We start from the raw sequence: 16,904 nt of genomic DNA on the forward strand, positions 1-16,904 counted from the left end.
TGAGAGTGAATAATATTGCAAACAAAAATAACTTATGATCCTATCATGTTAACTCAGTGTACAGTACTGGATTCACGAGTGCAGTAAAAATGAACACTGAGATCACTTTAAGTAAGTGGTGATATTTCAAACGACATTAAATACCTGCTTTTCATAAACTTTTTTGGGGGGTTCGGCTTTGTAATAAATATGTAATAAATATCTGTAGTACTTTGAACATGTTCAGTGCTATCTTTCTCCATTTGAAAGTCTTTCTCCAGAGTCATAATGCCTTAGAGGCATGCCAGAGGGTGGGGAGTTGGGACTTTGCAGCAAGTCTACTACCAAAGCAATCTTATTATCTATGTGCTCCTGGAGTTTATATATTCGCTGATCAATGTAGTCCATAAGTTTCTTTTCCATCAGTTCCATATTTTTAGAAAGAATCTTTTCCAAGTAGGAACAAATGGATTGCTCTTCCATTCTAAAAATAAATTAAAAAAAATAATAGAACAATTTTCCCTAATATTATAACAAAACAACCAAACTATAGTACAATAAGCAGCCAACACACATTGCTAAAATTTGTCTCCACAACTATACTCTGTCTCCTTACAACATATTTCCAGGTTCTAAAATACATATGCAACAGGCAACCACAATCCTGAATGCCCAATGGATTCTTACTTCTTAAATTCTTTAAACATTTAAGCATAAATTGAAATGAGAATATAAAAATGAAGATGATAGAATTTCTACCCTCAAAGAGTAGGTCTTTAGACAGAAAGGGTCTTTTTGGTTTTGAGCCTCAAATCAAAAGCGATCTTACTGACTTTTTTTAAGGTCTCCATGTTTGTCTTCCAAGTGCTTCCCCAAGCAGCCCTACAATTTAAAGAGTTTTCTCTTTTTTCATCCAAACAACCTTACTAAAGCAGTGGAAGGACAAGGACAGTGAATTTCAGAGTGTGGTCCACAAAACCCTGGGGTCTCCATGACTTTTTCCAGGGGTTCCATGAGGTCAAAAGTATTTTTATAATAATAATAAAATATTATTTGAACATGAATTGTACAATGAATGTACAATGAATTATCCAGAGGTTATACCATGTATAATGTCATTACTCTGATAACTAATAGCATGTATGGTTGTATATTCTGTTTCCTAGAATTCCTTAAGGTAGTAGGTTTACGGTACAGATAAATGTTTTTCTCAGCGGTAACTCAATTTGTCCTCAGTATTTCTACTGTGGCCTTACTAGCTATGTATGTTTATACATGCTATAATGCAACATATATGAGAATACAATCCAAAGCTAATAAAGTTTTACATAAGTTTAAAACAATACCGAACTTCCCTGGTGGCGCAGTGTTTAAGGATCCGCCTGCCAATGTAGGGGACACAGGTTCGATCCCTGGTCTGGGAAGAGCCCACATGCCATGGAGCAACTAAGCTTGTGAGCCACAACTACTGAAGCCTGCGTGCTCTAGGGCCCGCACGCCACAACTATCGAGCCAACGTGCTGCAACTACTGAAGCACACGCACCTAGAGCCCATGCTCTGCAAAAAGAGGTCACCGCAGTGAGAAGCCCGTGCACCGCAACGAAGAGGAGCCCCCACTCACCGCAACTAGAGAAAGCTGGCACACAGCAACAGAGACCCAATGCAGCCAAATAAATAAATAAATAAATAAAACTATACAATTCTCACTAAACTTTTAAAAAAGAAAATATGGGGCTTCCCTGGTGGCACAGTGGTTGAGAGTCTGCCTGCCAATGCAGGGGACACGGGTTCGTGCCCTGGTCCGGGAAGATCCCACATGTCGCAGAGCGGCTGGGCCCGTGAGCCATGGCCTCTGGGCCTGTGCGTCCGGAGCCTGTGCTCCGCAACGGGAGAGGCCACAGCAGTGAGAGGCCCATGTACCGCAAAAAAAAAAAAAAAAAGAAAGAAAATATGGTATTTTTTCATAAAAATGTTTATGTTACTAGGTAATGATCTTATTGTTATTTCTAAACTAATAAATATTTTTATATAGCCTACATAAATAAAAGTTCTTTGGAGTGCTCAATTATTTTTAAGAGGGTAAAGACCAAAAAGTTTGAGAACCACTACTCTAGAATATACAAGGAGCTTTTTATTTTTCTCTTTATTTTCAAATAATTATAGATTCACAGGGGTTGTAAAGATACTATATTCCCCAGTGGTCCCAATCGTTACATCTTACTTAACTATGGTATGATATCAAAACCAGGAATTTGATGTTAGTACAGTGTGTGTGTATGCCATTTTATCACACGTACACACATTCATGTAAACATCACGTTCTTGACAGAATCAAGTTCTGTCTCGATTGTAAAAACCACAATAAAGAGACAGAACTATTCCTTAACTACAAAGATCTCCTTCCTGCTACCCTTTTATTGTCACATCCATTCCCCTAATCTCCTCTATCCTTAACACCTGGTAATCACTAATATAGTCTTCATCTCTATTATTTTGAGAATGTTACACAAACAGAATCATATAGTATGTGACCTCTTGAGATTCTCTTTTGTCAATCAGCATAATGCCTTTGATAGATAACCAAGTTGTTGCATGTATCAACAGATCATTCCTTTTTATTGCTGATAGCATCCCATGATATGGATATACCTGGGTTAATTTAACCACTCATCTATTATTTTAAGACATACTGGTAGTTTTTGGCTTTTACAAATAAAGATTCTATGAACAATTGTGTACTGGTTTTTATGTGGAAAGAAGTTTTCATTTCTCTGGGATAAATGCTCAGGAGTATGACTGCTGAGTCACATGTAACTAAATGTTTAGCTATTCGAAATTGCCAAACTTATTTAGAGTGGCTGTACCACTTTAAATTGCCACGAGCAATGTATGAGAGATCCAGTTTCTCCACATCCTCATTGGTATTTGGTTTTGTTATCATTTTTAAACTTTTTATTTTAGCCATTCTGTGTAGCGGTTTCTTGTGGTTTCAATGTGTGTTTCCTTAATAGCCATGAGGTCAACAGCACTTATATTCATGTGCTTATTTGCTTTTTGTACATTCTCTCTGGTATAATATCTCTTTATGTCTTTTGCCCATGTTCTAATTGGATTTTTTTCATGTTGAGTTTTGAGAGTTCTTTCTATATTTTAGATATAAGTCATTTGTTGGATATATATTTGCAAATATTTTCCCTCACTTTGTAATTTGTATTTTATTCCTCTTAACAGAGAAGAGCAAAAGTTTTACATTTTCATGGCATCTAATATATCAAATTTTTGATTACCCTGCTTTTGGTGTCATATCTAAGAAGTCTTGTCTTGTCTTAGGTACCTAAAGATTGTTTCCTATGTATTATTAGAAAAATTTTATAGCTTTATGTTTTACATTTAAGTCTATGATCCATTTTGAGCTAATTTTTATATAAGGTATGAGGTTTGGGTCATGGTTCACTTTTTGCCCTTTGGATATCCAATTGCTCCATCACCATGTGTTAAAAAGACTATTTTTCCTTCATTGAATTGCTGTTGCACCTTTGTCAAAAATCAGTTGAGCATATTTTTGTGGGTCTATTTCTGAGCCCTCTATTATGTTCCATTGACCTATGTGTCTGTCCCTCTGCCATCACTACATCATCTTGAATACTCTAACTACATAAGACTCGACACTGGGAAGAGTGATTCCTCCCACTTCATTCTTCTTTTTCAAAGTTGTTTTAGCTATTCTACCACTTTTTTTTTTTTTTTTTTTTTTTTTTTTTTTGCGTTACGTGGGCCTCTCACTGTTGTGGCCTCTCCCCCTGCGGAGCACAGGCTCCGGACACACAGGCTCAGTGGCCATGGCTCACGGGCCCAGCCGCTCTGCGGCATGTGGGATCTTCCCGGACCGGGGCATGAACCCGTGTCCCCTGCATCGGCAGGCGGACTCTCAACCACTGCGCCACCAGGGAAGCCCCAGCTATTCTACCACTTTTGTTTTTCATATAATTTTTAAAATGATCCTGCTTATGTCTGCCAAATATTGTGGTGGGATTTCAGTATGCACAATATTAAGCTTGCATATCAATGGGGAGAATTGACAACTTTACTATGTTAGAAATTGAATTGGTAATTTAACAGTTTCCAGGAAAGAAATAACCAGGCCCAGCTGCTTTCCTTAGAGACTTCTACCAAACATCTTAAGAAGAGATAATACCAATTTTACATAATCTCTTCTAAGATGTAGAACTCATCTTATGAGGCCAGTATTACCCTCATGAAAACCAGACAAAGACAGTATAAGAAAAATACAGACCAGTATCTCTAATGAATTAGATGTAAGAATACTCAACAGAATATTAGCAAATCAGATCCAGCATTGTATAAAAAAGAATTACAGCCCACAACCAAGTGGGATTTATTCTAGGTATACAAGGCACGTTCAGTTTTTGAAATTAATGTAATTCACCATATGAACAGACTACAGAAGAAAATTTATGATCATATGAATGGCCATAGGAAAATATTTGACAAAATCCTATACCCATCTATGATGAAAGAAACGCTCAGATAAGTAGGAACTAAGGAACACTAAGCCTCACAGTCCCTGATCAATCTGACTTCTTTCCACCTTTTATAGTCTTTGTATGTTTGCTGTATTATGTCCAGGGATTTTTATTGGTAAAAAGGGGGATCTGAGAGAAATGGGGACATTCCATCTCAGCTGGACCCAGGAGCAGTTTTGAAATCTGTATAGGTTTTTTTTTTTTTTCCTTTGGGTTTTATTGTTTGTTTGTTTTGTTTTGCTATATCACAAGTTAACACTGATTAGACTATCAACAACTAAAGACTGGAACGTCCCTGGTGGTCCAGTGGTTAAGACTCCGCGCTTCCAGTGCAGGGGCACGGGTTCAATCCCTGGTCGGGAAACTAAGAACTAAGATCCCGCATGCCACACAGCACGGCCAAAACAAAAAACAAAATAAAACAACTAAAGACTATTGTTATCTTTCCTTATCCTTCCCAAATAAGAACCACTTGTTCAATAACGTCAACTCCTCAAATTGAATGCTATTGGAGACATTAAGAAAGTTTCAACCAATACAACTCCCTCATTTGACATGGGAAAAAAGGCTAAGCCAAAAGATTTAAACAGTAAGGCAATAGTTAAGATAGAACTATGATTAGAGTCCTGAATTCCAATCTAGTGTGAAATCTGGACACATTACGTCTATATAAAGGATGGAGAACATACTAAACACTTAGCCACCCCTCAATCAAAGCAGGACTGGAAAAAATGGAATTATGAGATCAGGGGATAAGGGCCTGTACACTAGAAATAATTTAGAGCTGAAAAATGTTTGGATGACTCCAAAATTAGCCTGGGTCACACACGATCTACAGAGGAAATCTGTTCCAGTGGCTCACTTCATACAATCGGGCACAAAATGTCCATATCATGGTCCCCACAGCTCCTCTCCACTCACGCACACAGCTCTCTACTCTGACCCTACCTGCTGCCTGTACCCCTTCCATCAGATGCCTGAGAAGTGCTCGGCACCTCCAGTTTTACCCACTTCTTTCAAAGCAATCCGTCCTACTCTGCTGAGTATTTCCTTCCTATAGTGTGTTAATGGTGAAATGTAAAAGCGCCTAAAATCCTCTCTGGAAACATTTTCAGGCAGTAGTTATTGAAACAAACCTGTTTTCCTCCACCTGCCTCCCCCCTCCTGCCCCCAATCTCAACCACACTTGTCTTAAATACTCACGTAACACCAACAGCGCCTTCGCCGGGCTTGGTGATGCTTTCCTGCCACTTGCTGTCGGGTCCCACACGGAGATGGTTCACTTGACTACACAGATTCTGCAGAACAGGCAGCAACTCAGAGTTAGGTATATGTGAGTTGTCACTTGCTTTCTTTGGTAACAAAGAAGATATTGCATTCTTAAGATCATTCTCAGGAAGAGAATGGTTTTGTGGCACAATTTTACACTCTTGGAGGCTTGTCATGTTTCCTCCACCAGCTGGCTGTGTACTTTGATCAATGTAAGCTTTTAAGTCTTCAGTCATGTTTCCAGATGTCAATCCAGTTCTGGAAGGGAAAGGTGTGGAGGATGACTTGTCGAAGGCTCCTGAAGTAGATGATGATTGCAGTCCAATCATGTGTTTGTATCCAGTGCTTCCCAAAACTGCCTGAAGCTGCTCTCCAGTGGGAATACAATTCTAAGCCAGGTAAATAAGAAAATGTTATTATTAACATTAATGATAATGACAGGTAACCTGTGGAGTAACTCAGAGTCAGGCAATGTGCCTTCTTTCATTTGATCCTCAAAACTTTCACATGGAGTAGGCTATAGCTACTATCCCAATATTAAGTGAGGAGACCAAGGCTAAAGTTAACCTGGCCAAGGTAACACAACTAGTCAGTGGCAGAAGCAGGACTGGAACCCAGGCCACCGAACTCCAGAGTCAGGACTTCTAATCATTTCACTAGTTTTCCTAAGGAAAATATTCAAATAAATACACGCATACTTAGTAAAATTGCACGGGCTTATTTGAATGTTTCCTTAATTTACGGTAATAAAATCTAGTACTCTCAATTCAGTCACAGTAACTGATAACTTTCATACAATTAAAAACCATCTGCCTTGGACTGGAATAAAAATGCAGACGTAGAGAATGGACTTGAGGACACGGGGAGGGGTAAGGATAAGCTGGGACGAAGTGAGAGAGTGGCATGGACATATATACACTACCAAATGTAAAATTGATAGCTAGTGGGAAGCAGCCGCATAGCACCGGGAGATCAGCTCGGTGCTTACTGACCACCTAGAGGGGTGGGATAGGGAGGGTGGGAGGGAGACGAAACAGGGAGGAGATATGGGTATATATGTACATGTATAGCTGATTCACACTGTTATAAAGCAGAAACTAACACACCATTGTAAAGCAATTATACTCTAATAAAGATGTTAAAAGAAAAAAAATACACAGGAAAAAAAGAATCATCTGCCCACCGTCACATATGGTAATTCAACCAAAGAATATGCAATTTATTTTCATTGGAAGATAGACCAGATAGTTACATACTTAAAGTATGATGTTATATGAGTACTTCTGTGACATTTTCAATGACTAAAACGAGCTACCTTTTGGCTAAGTCTGCCTTAATAATTTGTAGGGTAATGATTATGTTTTGTGGCCTCAACTCAACCGGCTATGCTATATTATTTCCTGAGAAAACTCTGGCTCACCTTTGAGAGCAGGTTACACTGTCTCCTATACAGGGCCATGTTCTTGCTATGCTCTTCAATTTTTCCACAAGAGAAAAGCAAAACTACCTCTAGCCTATCTAACTGTTAATTTATATACCTCCATCTTAACTTCTAAACACAGAATTCTACTAGGGATTCTTATAGGGGATATCATCTCATACTTAATGTTGCTCAGTATCTAGTTAAGAGAGACTGAGAAAAATACTATACAAGATTGGCAGAAAACACTCAGTCCGTATATTTTCTGGATATTCTAAAAAATGCTTCTTGGATTAAGCCAGCCCCAAACTCATTCATTCAACAAATATTTACCAGAAATCTGCTCTGTGTTAGGTACTGTTTCAGGGACTGGAAATAAGACAGTGAACAAGACAAATACAAATTTGCAAACATACCCTCAGATTTCTGAAAAAAATAAGTATCTCTGAACATCTTGTAGGATTTCTGAAAGTTCTGTCTTTAACTTTTAAAATTATCATAAAATCCAAAAAGTATCACCTTGAAAAAGCAAGAAAAAAAGATGTTTTTATCTTTTCAGATGAAAAAGGTAAACAGTGAAAATCTTGAATAACTGAATATATTTTTGTTGAGAAAATGGGGCACAGCTTTTCCTCAGATAACATTAAATGACAACTATGCCAGGCACTTTGATTCAGAATTCCTACTCAATTATTCTAAATTGCTAAAGCAAAAACAAATGAAACTCAGCACATATGAACTTCAAATACAAGGAAATAAGAAATCACTTTAAGAAACTTTCCAGAAAACAAGGAACCACAAGGCAAAGGTGAAGCAGGGAGTCTAGAAAGCTGTTCCCCAGGTCCTTTCTTTCCTCATCAGAACAGGCCCTGCCCCAATTAACATATGAAGGTTGCAAACGGTGTGGGTTTACGCCCCTTCCATAGAAGGAGAGGTTCTGATCATGAACCATCCCTACTTTATACTCAACAGATAGTTACAGAGCTTATATGACACTTTCCAGGAAGACATTCCATGGATTCCTTGTTTGTGGACAAAAGCAATCCTAGAGAACCAGGTGTATCCTGTGAGAATCATTCATAAATATAGCCTCCCCACGAGAAAGAAGACTTTTATTAGCATGTTTAAAAGACGATTTAACAGGATCACCTTCTTTCTTCCCCAGGGGGGTTTCCCAAATGTCCCCACAGATAATGATTTAGCACGTGTGTTGGGGGGTTACAACACACGTGCTGTTGGTTGGAGGACTTGTGTTTCTATATGATAGAAAATGTGACAAGGACACACACCAAGCTGGGAAACAGGATGAGAGCTGGGAGAGCACTCTTACAATATACCTTATGTACTTGCGAATGGACGGAAATTCATAGCAAAGAAAATGTATTATTTTGGGAATTTAACAAGAAACCCTAAAAACATGGGCAAAAAACCCCACAAACTACTATTCATGTCATTTCTTTCCCAAAGTCAAGGTTTTAAAACATAAAAATCAGTCCATGAACTGATTTTACTGAATTCATTAACCCTCTCTAATGTTTCCAACATGTTCCACACACAAAAAATTTCTTCTGTTTTTAAATGTTTAATCTCTATGTCCACTGGATCCTTCCCCTCAAACATCTGTTCTTAAACTATGCTATGCATAAGACTCATCTGGCATTGCCTGTATAAGATAGGTGAGTCCTGAATCACAGCCTCAGTGTTTCAGGTCACCGGTGAGGGCCAGGATTCTGCACTTTATAAACATTCCAAGGGATTCTGATACCGGCAGGTTCCTTATCTCTATCATTCTTGAAACAACCCACTTTACCCTGGCTACCTCCACATTCTGACTACCCATTTACTATCTAATCCCTCAAAATCAGGTTTTCATCTCGTCACTATTCAAACTGACCCCCTGAAGATCTCCAAGGAGTAGTTAGTTGATAATCCAAAGGGCATATATATTATATAAAATTTACTCGGAGCCATAAACTAGACAGACAGGTCCTCTTTGCACAAAGCTTATATTTTAACGAGATACACAAAACAACACATAAACAAAAACAGGCAAGAAAGCGCTGATGAAAATATATGATACAGATCTGGAGGAAAAGGCTAATAATCTTTTAATCAGGGTGGTTAGCGAAGGTGCCATTCAAGATGGAATGTTTAAGATGAGGTTGAAATAACAAGAAAAAGGCACACTTGCAAAGACCAGGAAGAGAGGATTCTGGCCAAAGAGAACAGTTAAGAGGGCAAAGGTCCTGAGGTGGGAGCACGTCTGGATATTTGTGGAATACCCACATCAGAATGTCTAGAGCAAGGCATCTGAGGAGATGCAGCAAGAGATGAGGCTGAGGAGACAACGTGGGCCCAGACCTCAGATGAGAGCGTAAGGAATCTGGATTAGTTCTGAGTGTCAAGGGAAGCAGTCAGGGGGCTTGACACAGGGGCTGTCGAGTCTGATGTACCCTTTGAGATCATGCTGGCTGCCCTGTGGAGAGGCAGCGTGGCGCAGGAGGACCAGCTAGGAGCCTCCTGAGGTATGGAGGTGAGACACTAGTGCCAGAGCAGGAAGAGTGTGGACGCTGTTCATTTCACAGCTCTCCTTTCCATGCTTTCCAGGATCATCAGCAACTCTCCTGCTCTATGTCTGCCTGTTGATCCAATGATACTCGTCCTAAATTAATATTGGCAAATCTCACAAAAGTTATGTAAGTTTTTTAACTCACATTATTGGTTTTAAACTTCCATCCTATGATCTTACCAGTATTATCGTTTAGATTGTAAAACACGAAGAAATTTATCCTCAAAAAGAGGAAGCGATGCCAAATAACACAGAACTAATAGCTTTGAATTCAGGTCTCCTGACATCCGATCTCTTGTGACTCTTAAGCACTGCTGTGTCCTGCTCTTCTGGTTCCTTTTTCCTCTCCCCGTATTCTTAGCAAACGCACCTGCTCTCCCAGGGTCTTCCTTCCTGGCTCCGGTCTCTCCCCTCACCCCCTTCCCCATCATCTACCAGGCATGCTCCTCCCAAACCTCCCTCCACTCCACTAGCCCCACCTGTGTTTCCAAAGCCTCAAATCATCATCCCAGGGCATGTGTTATTCACACCTAAAACTCAACACTCCCAAATTAAACTCCTGTTTCCCCCAAGTCGCTTCCCTCCTTGGGTTCCATGTATATTATGGTATCACCATTTTCAAACTTTAGTTTCACGTTTGATTCTGTTTTTCTCCCACAAAACCCACATTAAGTTAGTTGTCAAGTCCCAATGGCCCCACTGTTGTAGCCTCTCACAATCCAGCATCAGGTTACTCCTTCCAAGTTTAGACTCTCATTAACTCTCCTCTGGACGATGGAAATAACAGAGCTGCTTTCCTTCATGTAGCCTCACTTTCTGCTGACGCATCTTTCCTACTGACTCATCTTACACATAATAGCGGATTAAATTTATTAAAACAGAGCTAAAAAACACCCACAAACTCTATAACATCATTCAAAATCCTCTAAGATCCAGCCCCAGTCTACCTGAAACTTCCCCTGTCACTTATTCACTCCAGAGAAATTAACTTGTATTCATTTCCTAGCTACATCCTATTCCTCTAGCACTGAAGATTTAATCCATACTCTTCTCTACCTCTCAAGTTGCATCCCTCCACGTTTACTTGCCTAATCCCACCCTTCCTCTTTAAAGGCCTAGATAAAACGCTGCTTCCTTTAATAAGCCTTTCCTAGCATTCCTCATCATTCCCCACCTAGATGCCCTGACTCCCCTAACAAGACCACAGAGATCCTTAACGACAGGTTATCGACTAATTCACCTTTGAATCTTCTAAAGTAACCAAAACTGTGGTATTCACTAAGAAGGGGCTAAATAAATACGTGCTGAATGCATAAATGAGTGAATTCATGGAAAATTGTGAAGTCTATAATAGAAATATGTTTTTGCAAGAGAGTAGGTCTACAGAATGTTATTTTTAGAAAAGTTAGTAAAACTAACAGTTAAATCAATAACAAAAGTTGAAATAAAAAGATTTATGTTTCTCCATGTCCTTATAAGAAGACATCATTTAAAGAATTTTAACAGTATCTGGAAAGAAATCCATTTCTACTCACCTGTTGCTGGAAAATAACCATATTCATCAATTGCTGAGCTCCAGATGACAACTTTGACCCCATGGACTCCATGATGGTCTGGACCCTCTCCAGGTCTATCCTTGATCCTAGGGCAGGAGAGTCTGCTGAAGAATTTGCTGAAAGTGGCCTCACGTGTACCACAACTTTACTGATGAACACACACTGCTTTTCACCAAAGGAGAGCAGCTATTATAATACAAAAATTCAGCAAAATTAATGATACTAAAAATAATCATCATTTAAGGTCATTTCTTGTTAATACTGAAGAGTGAAGCATTCAAGAATCTAAAAATTAACTTCAAGTACATTTTAAAGGTTTCTGTAGAACAAGTCATAATAAAAAAAAGACTCAAGAAAACAATGTAAATGCAAAAAGTCCCTTTTAAATAAAAGATTATATATAAATAATGTTCTACTTACTTACTTTAGGGAATTAAAGATAAACTATACCAATCTGAGATCGTAACATACTGAAACTTGCTATAGTATTATTTAATACAAAATAAGACTGTCCAGTGTCACATGCAAAGTGTTTGTGAAATACTAAGTATAAATAAGTCAGGATTTTAGAATTTAGAACTGTAGGGAATATCAATACAACCTAAGAGAGCTCAACAGTTTACATATAAAAAGACGAGTTCAGGGTGGTTTCTTTAACTTGCAAAAGACACCCAATTAGCAAGGTTGAGCTCTGAGCTTGTTTCTTCTGGCTTCTATCCCAGTAGCTTTTCCAGTGCTTTATGCTTCTTCACGTTGTCCATGCTTCTAAACCAAAAGACATTTCATGTGTGGTGTAGGACAACAAAGCAGCAGAGTGGAACGAAAACAGCATTTAGAATCAGAGAGACCTGAGTTCAGTGATGGCTCTGCCTGGGTGACCATGGGCAAATACCAAACTTGAGTCAGGAGTAAAATGAGTTCACACGGTTGTTATGAGGGTTATGTGCTAAAATTTCCAGTACATATCATTGAGTAAGTGCTCACACATATGCATCAGTAACTATTACTTTTAACTTACATATACTATTGGCCCAGAAGAAGCTTTCATACAAACCCAAGGATGTCCCTAAATGAAACACTCTTTCACTCCCTGGTACTTCCACAGCACAGTTTCAAACACCATTCACCTTCAGAGACACAACAAACCCATATATCACACAAAGACACAGGCGAATACAGACCCATGATCTAAAAACTCAGTGTGGCACCAAAGATCATCAATAAGTAAGTAAATACCTCATGAAGTGTAAGCACCCACATTCCAACCTCCATATTATCCCTGTTCTGCTTTTTAACCCCCAAGCCCTTCTCACTAGCGAATGTAGTACCTATTTTGCACACTGAGTCAACCTATCATCTGTCTTGCCCGCTATAATATTTGCGATGTGAGGCCTTCATTCCAATTTACTTCATAACTGCCAATTGCTGAATGCCAAGTACAGTATCTGGCATCAATAGGCACTCCAGTATTTGTTGGATGAATGAACGGTCTTATTTAAATGAATTTAGAAACTATTAGTATATACACCTAAAACAACATCTTGGGATAATCAGTTGTGTGCTCTTCTGTAAGTAATAATCAGCACAGAATTTGAGAAATTAAAAATAATCAATGCAAGAATTTTCTTCAGTTCCCTAATATTACCCATAAGGTAGGTCGAAAAAGGTGAAGGAACTTGCCCAAGGTTATTGTGTTAGTCAGCAAGAGAGCTCATTTAACAGTCAGGGCTTATGTAAAAAAAGAGTGGATCCGTGTATATGTATAACTGACTCACTTTGCTGCACACCTGAAACTAACACAACACTGTAAATCAACTCGACTCCAAGAAAAATTCTTTAAAAATAGGGCTTTCGATTTCCAGCTCAGTACCATTTCCTTAGATCTGATGACCTTAGTAAAGTTCATGTTAATAATATTTTTCAGGCTAAAGACACCAATCCAAAGTCCTTTAACTTTGTGGTACCCATGTCTGAATCCTCCCTGATTGTGCTCTATCCTTCTAGATTTGGGGACGAGAACTGCTTGTGGTTTTCTTGGCACCTACGTTTTATATAAAGATAAAAAATGTTTTTAACTCCGTCTTTGTAAGGCTCAAAAGTACTATACTGCTGTACTAACAAGAGTACATGACATGACTAGGAAACGGAGCAGGACCCTATGGTCCTTGCCCCACCTTGTCCTCAGCCTGCCTTTGGTCTGTGGAAAAACTTTAGCCAAAGAATAAGTTTAATCAGAGAAGTGCAAAAGTGGAGAAGCAAAGAGAAGCAGTCAACAGGACAAAACAGTAATAGTTTAGTCATAAAGCAAAGTCAAGGACCTTTAGTTCCTCCTCAAGGGCTACAGATCATATTCTGAGCCACATCCTGCGAGCTGTCTTAGAGATACTGAAACCCTCACCAGGTGGAGGAAGTTAACTACATGATGACCAGACTGTAGCCACAACATAAGCTGCCACAATTCCGAAAACTGGCCTCAAGGAAAAGGGAACCAACCAACCCTGGAACTGAAGAACAATCAAGATGATGCTGGTCAGGCCACCACATGACCAATTTCAAGATGACTGTCAGAGCTGGCTGTGCTGTTTCTGCATGCAGCCCCCTCCCTCTGTCTACAGAAGCTCTTGTCCCCTGATGGTCAGTGGGCGGAGTTGGCCTTCAGACAGGAGTCCAGCACCCCCAACGCCCCACCCCTGCTGTTGCCGGCATCCTAAACAAAGCAAACTTTCCTGTCCACCAACCTTGCCTCTTTATTGGCTTTTGAGTGGCGAGCAGCTGAACACCACTTTTGGTTACAATCGTAGCTAATAAATGGTCAAATTTTAACAGAAGAATGTTGAAAATTTTTGAGAAAAGAATTTCTTTTTACATGTTTACTGAGTATTTCTGACCTAAAACCAGGGACCAAGTTGGACTAACTACATTACCAAACCTACAGATAATAAGTATATATAATAGGAAGACAACTGTAGTTTTTAAATTAGCTTAGGAATGACTATGTGACATTGAGGAATGACTTACCTTTATTTTACAAGCATGTGTGGAAGACTCCAATTTTAGATATTTTTTGTACAAAATAATCTTTTCATGTTCACTAAAAATAAAAAGGAATTAACTTATAAAAAAGTTCACACACTATCACTTTTAATAGTTACATTTAAAAATAAAGGTTTCCGGGACAATATTTAAATCCTGAGATTCAGTTTTCCTTGTGAGGCATAAACAGCTGGGACTTCCTACTGAAGTGCACTGGCTACAAAGACAACATCTGCCACTTACAAGCTATATGAGAAAATGAAATTAGATATCAAATGTAGACTCATGCAGCACAGAGCACACTGTAAAGCTCAATAACATACCCGTTGTATCCAACATGCACGGTATATAAAACACTTCGTATTTTGATTCGTATTAAGGAGAGATTAGGTCAGAATCTTTGAAAGAAATCAGAAAAAAAAATCAAGAAGTATAATAATGGGTTAAATAAGTATACTGGTATGGCAGTGTTGGGCTCAGGCACTATCTGTAAAGAGTTTCCTACAGGAAAATGTTCAAAGTTCCAGACTGATAGACAACTTAATTTTTGGAAAACAGATTGTTGTGAGTTAAAGAAAACAGACAAGAAACACTTACCAGAACTTCATCTGATCAGTCTGCCACGAACTAGCTATGATCTTTTACCAACTTCTCTCTCTTCCACTAGCTCTCAATTTCCACGTTTATAAAAACAACTAGGCTGATCTAGACTGTCTTTCAGATCCCTAAAGGTCTAAACTTTTATGTCTGCTGGTATGTTTTTATCTTCTCTCCCCTAGTATCTGGCACCAATGTCCGAGAATCGATAAATATTGCAAAAGCTCAAGAAAATAAAACACTACTTCAGAAGAACACTTCCACACGCATAGGTCACAAACCTGTTATCCAGAACATTACAAACATTCTTGCCCCTACTGGTTCCACAGTACTCCTCTCCTGAGTATACTTCCATATTTCTTGCTGAACTTAAAAGGCCAATAGAAACGATTTCTTCACCTCCAGGAGGGTCACATCTCAGGTAAAGGAAGCAGGGGTTTTCATCTTGGCTGTTCACGTTCCTTTTCAAAATCACCAGATCCTCGCTGAAAAGAAAATGAAGAATATTATACAGTTCTCTGAACACTGTCATTAACCCACTTAATGGGCCACAGGGGTTGACATGTTATCCTATTCATTTACATTTGCATTTGGAGACCAAGCGCCTTGCAAAGCACTGACGAAATGCTCAATACAGAATTCCTAAGGAAATGATGCTTTAGACGTGAGGGCTCTCCACTCTCTTTTCCCTTGACTTCTGTAATACATTCTAAGCGACTGCCTATAATTGCCTGTCCAGTTAATGAAATAGATGTACTGGGCAGCTAGTGCACATTAAAAAACAGTTCAGAAGTGGGGGTGGGGCGGGGTGCAGAATGCAATAAAGGACCAAAGTGTGCCATTTTCAAAGCTAAGCTGATGAAGATTTTCGACATCTGGATTTTTTTTTTTAATGCCTACTTTGGTCGACAGTAAGTTTTTGTTTCGGGATAGAAAGGAGGTTCTGATCCCGACAGGGGGCCTCAGGAGCCAACGTGACGGACACAAGGGGGATGGGAGTGAAACGCCGAGTCTTCAGGTCACCTGCCCCCCGTCCCCTGCGCCCAACGCTCACGCGGGAGTCCCCTCCTCTTTCCCGCGGGCCCGCCACCCGGGACCTGCCCCCTTGCCCTCGCCGCCCGCACAGACCGTCACCGGCTCGGCTCCGGGCCCAGACCCTCTCCCCTCACGGCCCCCGCCTCCCCTCCCGGCTCCCTCAGGAGCGTGGCTGGCACCGAGCACAACCCCAGTCCCCGCCGGCCCGGCGCACCCGGTTGCAGGCGGCGCCAGCAGCTCCTCCCAGTCGGCGTCCCGGGCGCCGAGACCAGACCGGCTGAGATGGAGACTCTGGGCCAGGGCTCCGCACGCGGCATCCCAGGAAGAGGCCAGCGGCGGGCGGCGGGTCAGTGGCGGGTGTACGGTCTCGGTCTCCATCTGGCCACCTACACACCAGGCCAGCTCCGGAACCTCTCTTACAGCTCTTTAATTTCCACCAGACTGAGGGACTGTAAAGGAACAGAGCGACTTCCGCCTCGTCCGGCTGCAAACCCCAGAGCCGCGGCTTCTCGCCGGGGTCGGGAGAGACCAACTACCGTAAACGCGCATGCGCGCGCCGGCCGGTTTGGGCGGAGGGTTCAAAATCTGCGGGGCGGGGGGAGAGCTGGAGTCCGGCGCATGCGCACTGACAGCCTGGTCCAGCTGCTGGGCTGTGCGCAGGCGTGGTGCTGTGCGCGTGGGAACCCAGTGGTGGTTTGACGTTGGCCCCGGAGATGTCGTGTGGATGTCGGTGGCCGGACTGACCCGCAGGGTCGGTCCGGTGAGGAGAGTACGTCGTGAGGTAGGTGTGGTGTCGTGGCTCTCGAGGCCTGAAGGACCTTGTCCCGGACCCTCGGTGTCTGTGGCGCGGACGCCGAGCTTTTCCGCGGGCTGCGGTGGGGTGCGGGGGTCTGGGGACGCG

The 16,904-nt window shown here is 40.8% G+C and overlaps 1 protein-coding gene across 1 annotated transcript; it reads right to left on the reverse strand.

The window, feature by feature from the left end:
• Window positions 1-228: 228 nt before the first annotated feature.
• Window positions 229-16,394, reverse strand: LOC307048090 (ATPase PAAT-like; the record flags this gene model as incomplete). Its single annotated transcript, XM_079696980.1, has 6 exons — window positions 16,218-16,394; window positions 15,250-15,453; window positions 14,357-14,429; window positions 11,318-11,524; window positions 5,728-6,182; window positions 229-463 (listed from the first exon to the last, which is right to left on the reverse strand). Exons 1-6 carry the CDS (start codon window positions 16,379-16,381, stop codon window positions 229-231), a joined length of 1,338 nt encoding a protein of 445 aa, XP_079553106.1. The 5' UTR covers window positions 16,382-16,394.
• Window positions 16,395-16,904: the final 510 nt, after the last annotated feature.

The sequence above is a fragment of the Hyperoodon ampullatus genome (genome assembly GCF_949752795.1).
Source record: "Hyperoodon ampullatus genome assembly, chromosome: 1".
Classification (NCBI taxonomy): Eukaryota; Metazoa; Chordata; class Mammalia; order Artiodactyla; family Ziphiidae; genus Hyperoodon; species Hyperoodon ampullatus.